The sequence below is a fragment of the Phytophthora parasitica genome, assembly GCF_000247585.1.
Source record: "Phytophthora parasitica INRA-310 unplaced genomic scaffold supercont2.1, whole genome shotgun sequence".
Taxonomy (NCBI): domain Eukaryota; phylum Oomycota; class Peronosporomycetes; order Peronosporales; family Peronosporaceae; genus Phytophthora; species Phytophthora nicotianae.
Genome location: NW_008634126.1, coordinates 1009762 through 1016983, shown reverse-complemented (window position 1 = coordinate 1016983; position 7222 = coordinate 1009762). Strand labels below are relative to the sequence as shown.

Here is a 7222-nt window from a genome sequence, read left to right as displayed (position 1 = left end):
CCTTTCAATTGGATTAAATAGATGCTGCTGGCAAATTGTAGATTACGAGCTCCGGATAGGCTTCTGACGGTGCAGCAGTTCACCTGAAATCAACCAAGTCCGCCGTTCAATCGAATCAAGCATCCGATAAGGTATCACATCAGTTCAAGCTATCTGCCTTCTTCGCTAGAAACTTTTTTTTTTTTTTTTACATATTTTCAAATCAAACCGCGTGTCTCTCTTTATTGATGATACTACCTACTCGAGTTTTGTTAAGCAGATATTCGTATCGAAATTGGCTCGGAAACTAGGAGCGTGTGGATCTGATTAGATGCGGAGCTGATACTGTCCAGCACGCGTGACGTAGCGAACCCACTTGGTAGTCGGGTAAGAGCTCTTCTCGAATACTTTGAGGAACCGCACGTGCAGTCCCGACGACGTGAACATAGGCACCTGAAATTCAATCTGAAGCGGCGGACGTGACCATAGCTTTTCCTTCGTTCCCTTCATCATCTCGACTTCAGCATCCAGCATCCGCTCCAATTTGCCTTGGAATTTGCGAATACGCCACACGATCGCATGATTTTCCGGTTCATGCTTCGCTCTGCCGATAGGGGCATTGATCTTAGCTCGCGCAGTATTCGGTGGCGTCTGCACAAGTTGAAAATAACGACTGATGAGCACATTCTACCGCATACTATGAGAACCCAGGCTTACCGGGATCTTGATGACGACGTTGGTAGCAAACAGTCGCGGACTGAAGAGCGAAGCCAGCTTCAGAGTGACAGAGAGACGAGTGGTGCCTTGCTCTTGGTAAGCTGGCATGATCTTGAAGGGAAGGTTGATGTTCTCGGTCACACGGTACTTCATAAGCTCAAACTCTCCATCCGGGGGGATGAACGTGATGGTTCGGTCGGCGTCGAATTTGCCAAGACGCACGCAGCGATGGAACGTGCAATCGTCGATCTCGACCTCACGCGAGCCGCGCTTTTGGCCAGCCACCTTGGCAGAGGGGGCATCTCCCTTCTGCATTGTGAGTTTGTCATTCAGCCCGAGCTTGCACTCGGGCATACCGGTAAGGAGTGTCTTCATGACCACCTGGCCAGCTACTTCGTTGCGCAGAACTGTACCGTTGGACGACATGAGCAGGTTCACACTCTCGAAGACATCGAGATACACCTCATTCCTCTTGTATCGGATTCCTTCGCGGCGCCAGTCGATGGCACCCGTGATCTGCGATGTCAGCTGTGAAGGTGGGGCTCCACCAGGGTTCTCGGGGGTCTACAAAAGCGAACAGTAAACAACAATAAACTTAGCTGTTTGATCACACTAAGAAAGGTATAACGAACTAGACGCACGGCGAGAGATGATCCAAGGTTAATGAACAGCTTGAGCACGTCGCTGGAGCAGTTCTGCGGGTAACCGTGGTCCATGGTCTCGTCCAGAAGCTCGTACACGAGCGTGAAGTTGTCTCGGATGGTGTCTTCATTGTACTTCTTACCGAAATATTCCTTGAAAATGATGTTGAGCTGATAGAGGAACTGGAACACCAATGCAGCGTTGATGTTGGCACGCGAAACAGCCACCAGGTACAAGTTCTCGTGACGAGTGTATAGGAAAGAGCACCCGTCGATGACCTTGACAGGCGGCAGCGTGCCCGTCTCCTTGGCCGCGATCACCTGCAGTCGGAAGTTGTCGGCCGCGCGTCGGCTGACATCGTCACGGTAAAAGCGATTGAGCACTACCTCACCCTTCTGACTGATGAGGAACAGGGCGCTGATCATGGTGGACACGGATCAAGAACTTGTTATGGTGGATCAAGGTTTAGAATCAAGAGCTTATCTACTCCACGCTGCGCTTCCAGGACTGATGCGACCGGTCGAGAAGAGAAATCCCGTGGCGGAAGCAAGCGTAACGACCGCTTTGCGCTGCGTCGCTTCGCATTAGATTTTGTATAGCTTGAGCTTGATGAAGGCTTAAGTATTTTTACCTTCATCATGTGTTTCATGCTCAGCAAGTCAAGTTTCAAGGTTTGAAAAGTTGCCTTGGCAACTTACGTTTTAAACGAGTTTAAGCAAAACTTTCAAGACACGACTCATGAGGAGCGGCTCCTTAATGGTGTTACCCCAAGCACCTCAGACCGCAGAGCCTAGTTACCTTATTCACGCGTTTCGTGGTCCGTGTCTGATAGGCTGTGGAATCAGACAGCAAAGAGTTGTACATATTGCTCCCAAGCAAATCGAGGAGTGGGTTTTTCACCATTTATCCCAGACTTTGTTTCTTGTCTTTTTCATCTTCACAGTTCAGCATCGAGTCTGTACAGGTCAGTGTACGAATGCGCATCAACATCAACCTGTTCGGTGACAATTGTTGACGCCACTTTCCGGTGGCTCCATCCATCTACGTCAGAGGCGACCGATTCGTCCTCCATCACTCTCTAATTTGCCGTCTCGAAAGCAGCGATGACCGACAACAGCACTAACTACAAGAAGTACCTGGACGTGTCCAACGCGCCGCCCGTGTATACGTCGGCCGAGGAGCTGAACGCATACTTCGGCCAGTTCGGCGGCTGCTTCGTGGCCGAGACGCTCATCCAGGCGCACCACAACCTCATCGACGAGTACGTCAAGGCCACACAGGACCCGGCCTTCCGCGAGGAGCTGGAGCATTTAGGCCGCGACTACATCGGCCGCCCCACGCCTCTGTACCACGCCAATCGCCTGACGGCCCACGCTAAGGGTGCGCAGATCTGGCTTAAGCGTGAGGATCTGGCCCACACGGGCGCGCACAAGATCAACAACGCGCTGGGGCAGGCCGTGTTGGCCAAGCGTCTAGGTAAGACACGCATTATCGCCGAGACTGGCGCCGGCCAGCACGGTGTGGCCACGGCGACGGCCTGTGCCCTATTGGGTCTCGAGTGCGTGGTCTACATGGGCTACGTCGACACGCAGCGCCAGTCGCTCAACGTGTTCCGCATGAAGATGCTTGGCGCCAAGGTTATTGCCGTCAAGAGCGGCTCGCAGACGCTCAAGGACGCCGTGAACGAAGCTATTCGCGACTGGGTAACCAACGTGGACAACACCCACTACATTATCGGCTCGGCCATCGGGCCGCACCCGTTCCCGACCATTGTGCGCGACTTCCAGGCCATCATCGGCCGTGAGATTAAGGCCCAGCTACAGGAAGAGATCGGCCGTCTGCCCGATGCCATTGTGGCTTGTGTGGGCGGTGGCAGTAATGCTATCGGCATGTTCCACCCGTTTGTTAAGGACGAGAAGGTGGCAATTTATGGCGTTGAGGCTGGAGGTGACGGTGTAGACACTCCTCGTCACTCGTCGACGCTACTGGGCGGCCGACCGGGTGTGCTGCACGGCACGAAGACATACATCATGCAAGATCCTGCCGGCCAGGTCATGGAGACCCACTCCGTGTCCGCGGGTCTGGATTACGCCGGCGTCGGCCCGGAGCACGCGTTCCTCAAGGACTCTGGCCGTGCCCAGTACGTTAGCGTGACCGACAAGGAGGCGTTGGAAGCCTTCCAGCTTATTTCTCTGCACGAAGGGATCATCCCAGCACTCGAGAGTGCGCACGCAGTACACTACGGCGTCAAGCTGGCCTCCACGCTGTCATCCGACCAGGTAGTGGTTATCAACGTTAGTGGCCGAGGCGATAAGGACATGCTGCAGGTCGCCAAGGAGCTCGGCGTGAACCTGAACGACGACCTCACCGACAACTAGAAACAAATGAGACGCAAGTGCATTAGGAAGAGCTAAATATGATCGCTCGTTGTGTGTTTTACTGTTAAAATTTCGTTCGAAGCCACCAGCTCGCTATATTCACAGCCGCTTCTGGTCACTTGTCGATAGTCTAGCGATGACGCCTCGGCGTGCTAGGCAGCGAGCCCGACGTGTTGATGCCGTTGACGTCGTCGTCGTCCAGATAGTCCGGAATGGGTTCGTATCCGTCCTTGGAGTTCTCGGCGTCGTCCGAGCTCTTGCCCCACAGCGTGTAGAGTAAAAAGTAGAGGACGAAGATCTCCACGAGATGTTTCGACGCCACAAAGAGCCACCACCATTTGGACTCGAGATACGCTCCAGCTCGATGGAAATGCGCCAGACTCACGATCGAGTAGACCAGGAAGACGCAGTTTGAGACGAGGAAGAAGGCGCAGATGGACGTGGCCCAGTTAACGGCCTTGATCCTGTCGGTCGTGTCGATCTGGCTGACCTCAAGAAAAGCCTGTAGCACGGTCTTCATCCTGAATGAGTACACAAGCACCGCTGCGAGCGAGCCAAGCGACAATAGACACATGACGACGTCGTCGTAGATCATGAGCCAGTACGAGTCCTCTTTCTTGGCTGCAAACACTGCGAATCCCATGGCCTGGATGGCCACAATAGCGCCAAATACGAAGAAGAAGAGTCGTAGTGGATGTGACCGCACACTTTCGTGTGTGAAGAGGCGACGCAGCATGTCTGCCCAGAAGATGACGATGAGCACGAAGACGCTGTAGAGCAGGAAGGAGCCCAGAAGCTCCACTGCTTCGGCCAGCAGGAACTGGGCTGCACCTTCGTCGCCCATCATAATACGTGGTGGCTCTACTAGCACCGACTGTACACCGTAGGGCGTAGCGAACCATAATACGCGGGTGAGTGAGGCCAATCCCATTAGCAGATAGAATCCGAGGGTGGCAGCTTGGCGCGTGGGCGATTGCGCATGCATGGCGAAGGCCCAGAAGGAGAAGAAGCAGGCGCCACCATAAGCCAGCGCCAAGACTGTATCAACTTGGCGGTAGCGGAACTCGAGGTGGATCAGCGGCGCTGCAGGCGATTGATATGCATGTGACATGGGCGAAAGTCCAGCAAAGATGAAAGATAACAGAGCAACAAGCGTGAGAATCGAGACAAGAGAGCGATGGACGGATAGAGGAAAAGGAGTACTGCAAGGTGGTAAGTAGGGAACGCACCGTGTGTGCTGTCTAGAGGCAATCCTGGTGCGATAGTGTCCGCCATGAAACGCAGATGTCTAGTGTATCCGCTTTCTGAGTCTCGTTCGAATGTTGTTATGCACGAAAATGGAGTTCCTGCACACAACAAAATAACGGTACATCGTACCAGCGTTGTTCGTCAACTACTATTAAAATGTATTAGAATATATGTACTGCTCTTAAATAGTACAGAGAATAATATTATTTGTCGAATACTTTGTATTTATTCTTTAGACACTTATTGTATTGTCAGTATTTTTAAACATTTATTTAAAAATATTAAATAAATACTGAACACAATTAGTTGTTACTTCTGAATTATTAGTATTAAGAAATCAACTACTTTCTAAAAAAAATGCATGCAAAATCGATCTCAAGTTGAGCGACTACTGTAGAGATTCTCAACTTTAAAAAAAAAGAAGTAAATTCCAGCACCAATTGAGACTGCACAAAATACCGCTAAAACTCAAATGAAAATGTACGAGGAATCGCAACAGAATTACTAGCATCGCTACAAGCTGGTAACACTATTGCAAATGAAAGAGGTTGCTCTGGTGTTTGCGAGCGTATTGGTCCCCTTTAATAGCTGCTGAGAAGATTGTTGTTGCTAGCACCTAACCAAATAGACTCTTCCCCCATGTGTATTATCACTTGTTGTGGTATTTGGACTAAAACTAGCAAAGGTAACCGTATCAACTGATAATTCGGTATGCCCTCCGATCTATTATGTTGTACAAACAATAAATTGGTTGTTGTAGATTGTTTTGAGATCCATTGTCGCTCTAAACACTGAATTACAATACAACGACGCGGATTTCGATTGGTCGTCCAGTAGAAGGTCCAGTAGACTTTTGAATGACCAACTTTGCACGATGCAGTACACTGGCACGCAATAAATGCACAAATGATGCTGAGAACTAAAGCAAACATGGAGCTCTAGTTCCGGATACCAGGCTTCCATTCCTGGGGGTGTGGAAGCCTGGTATCCGGATCTAGCGCATAAGGTTGCGCGCCAGTTTAAGAGAAAGTGATCAGTTTAGTAGAGATTCATTCAAACGATTTTCATTTATTGTGATATAATTGGCTAATATTTCCCGTTCTTGGAAAACCCTACAAAATCTTTATTAAAAAACCTCTACTAAACTGGTGCCCTTCCAAATCCGAGTTTTTTTTTTCACGGGTTCGTTTTCGTTTCGCTTACAATGAGTTCTATTGACTGTTATTATGTCTCACAAAATAATCGAAATCGACATTTTTCCTTTTAATGCTAAGATCATCGCCGTACGTCAAAAATTGACACAGATTTGACAAACAAAATTGACTCTCTCTTAAACTGGCACACTACCTTAATAATTATAACACTTGTGTTAATAATTTCTTGATGCCGGGAGAAATAATAACCCTGACACTAGCCAGTGATTATAGAAACCTGGAACAGTTTGTGTGTGTGTCTATATTGGCGAGCATGGACAGGAGTACGTTGCAATTGAACATTGAGGTGGGCATAACTGAGAATGGCACATACACAAACAAAATAGCAAATCACAATTTAGCAACAGCAGATAGAATACCCTTGTAAAAATAATCCTATTTTTATATTCAAAGATTGACCAAATTTCAGAGTTTCTTCGGGCGGGCGCAACACATATTCTATCATGGATTAACGTTATAAACGAACTCCGGGGATCCCGTCCCGAGTAAGTACAGTAGTGCACAATACATATGCCAGTTGCTACAAAAAATATACTGCCCCCGATTTTCCGCCCCTGATCACATACGTGCCATCCCCACCTATGACATACTGATTGCAAGCACGTAAGGATTATGGACCACGCAGGTACAAGTACTGCTGAGTAAACATGATGAGAAAGGATCTGCCCACTGGGCAGTGCCGAAAAGCTCATTTCCCAAGTGGACATTGCTAACGACAGTCTGTAGTGCATGCACCATTAGACCCAGCCAGCTCCAGCTATAAGTTGAAGCTGCAGACTACAGATCTCAGAAACAAATCGACAATGCTGTTTACACGTTCGTCATCCTGGATGACAGGATCCCCGTAACGCCACACGTGATGACAGGTCTCGTGTCCAACCACTGCGGCTGCAGCGCAGCTACTACAACCACTACCATGTAGACTAGTAGCTCTCACTTCGCTATTTACTATCGAATACACCAACGGCTAAAACTTCCTGGGAGCGCTGCCGGCTCCCCCATCGTGTGTTTTCAGTTCCTGATTCGCCACAAAGAATTCTTTAG

At 49.5% G+C, this 7222-nt stretch overlaps 4 protein-coding genes across 5 annotated transcripts in view; 2 read left to right on the top strand and 2 right to left on the bottom strand.

Moving 5' to 3' along the window:
- Window positions 1–67, top strand: part of PPTG_00247 (hypothetical protein) — a gene marked incomplete at its 3' end in the record, with an annotated part of 3318 nt that extends 3251 nt beyond the window's left edge. The window contains exon 2 of the mRNA XM_008891626.1: window positions 42–67. Within this exon, the coding sequence (XP_008889874.1) occupies window positions 42–67 (26 nt within the window). The remainder of the gene's footprint in view (window positions 1–41) is intronic.
- A 98-nt stretch (window positions 68–165) lies between these two features.
- On the bottom strand, window positions 166–1832 carry PPTG_00246 (hypothetical protein). Its single transcript, XM_008891625.1, has 3 exons — window positions 1338–1832; window positions 697–1260; window positions 166–630 (listed from the first exon to the last, which is right to left on the bottom strand). Exons 1-3 carry the CDS (start codon window positions 1761–1763, stop codon window positions 307–309), a joined length of 1314 nt encoding a protein of 437 aa, XP_008889873.1. The 5' UTR covers window positions 1764–1832; the 3' UTR covers window positions 166–306.
- A 591-nt stretch (window positions 1833–2423) lies between these two features.
- PPTG_00245 (tryptophan synthase, beta subunit) lies at window positions 2424–3867 on the top strand. Its single transcript, XM_008891624.1, has one exon. The coding sequence runs from the start codon at window positions 2442–2444 to the stop codon at window positions 3714–3716; it is 1275 nt and encodes a 424-aa protein (XP_008889872.1). The 5' UTR covers window positions 2424–2441; the 3' UTR covers window positions 3717–3867.
- On the bottom strand, window positions 3714–5044 carry PPTG_00244. 2 transcript variants are annotated; one of them, XM_008891622.1, is made up of 2 exons: window positions 4946–5044; window positions 3714–4799 (listed from the first exon to the last, which is right to left on the bottom strand). In XM_008891622.1, the coding sequence occupies exons 1-2, from the start codon at window positions 4989–4991 to the stop codon at window positions 3847–3849; spliced, it is 999 nt and encodes a 332-aa protein (XP_008889870.1). In that variant the 5' UTR covers window positions 4992–5044; the 3' UTR covers window positions 3714–3846. The 2 variants fall into 2 exon arrangements, with proteins under 2 accessions (XP_008889870.1, XP_008889871.1); XM_008891623.1 differs by having other exon boundaries at window positions 3714–5041.
- Window positions 5045–7222: the final 2178 nt, after the last annotated feature.

What these genes read in the sequence shown, in the direction of transcription:
- PPTG_00246 (XM_008891625.1), bottom strand. Translation starts at nt 1,763, where the DNA reads ATGATCAGCGCCCTGTTCCTCATCAGTCAGAAGGGTGAGGTAGTGCTC. An exon ending in ACCTTGGATCATCTCTCGCC is followed by an intron (nt 1,261 to 1,337) that starts GTGCGTCTAGTT and finishes TCGCTTTTGTAG; the next exon opens with ACCCCCGAGAACCCTGGTGG. An exon ending in ACGTCGTCATCAAGATCCCG is followed by an intron (nt 631 to 696) that starts GTAAGCCTGGGT and finishes CAACTTGTGCAG; the next exon opens with ACGCCACCGAATACTGCGCG.
- PPTG_00245 (XM_008891624.1), top strand. Translation starts at nt 2,442, where the DNA reads ATGACCGACAACAGCACTAACTACAAGAAGTACCTGGACGTGTCCAAC.
- PPTG_00244 (XM_008891622.1), bottom strand. Translation starts at nt 4,991, where the DNA reads ATGGCGGACACTATCGCACCAGGATTGCCTCTAGACAGCACACACG. An exon ending in GCCTCTAGACAGCACACACG is followed by an intron (nt 4,800 to 4,945) that starts GTGCGTTCCCTA and finishes AATCGCCTGCAG; the next exon opens with CGCCGCTGATCCACCTCGAG.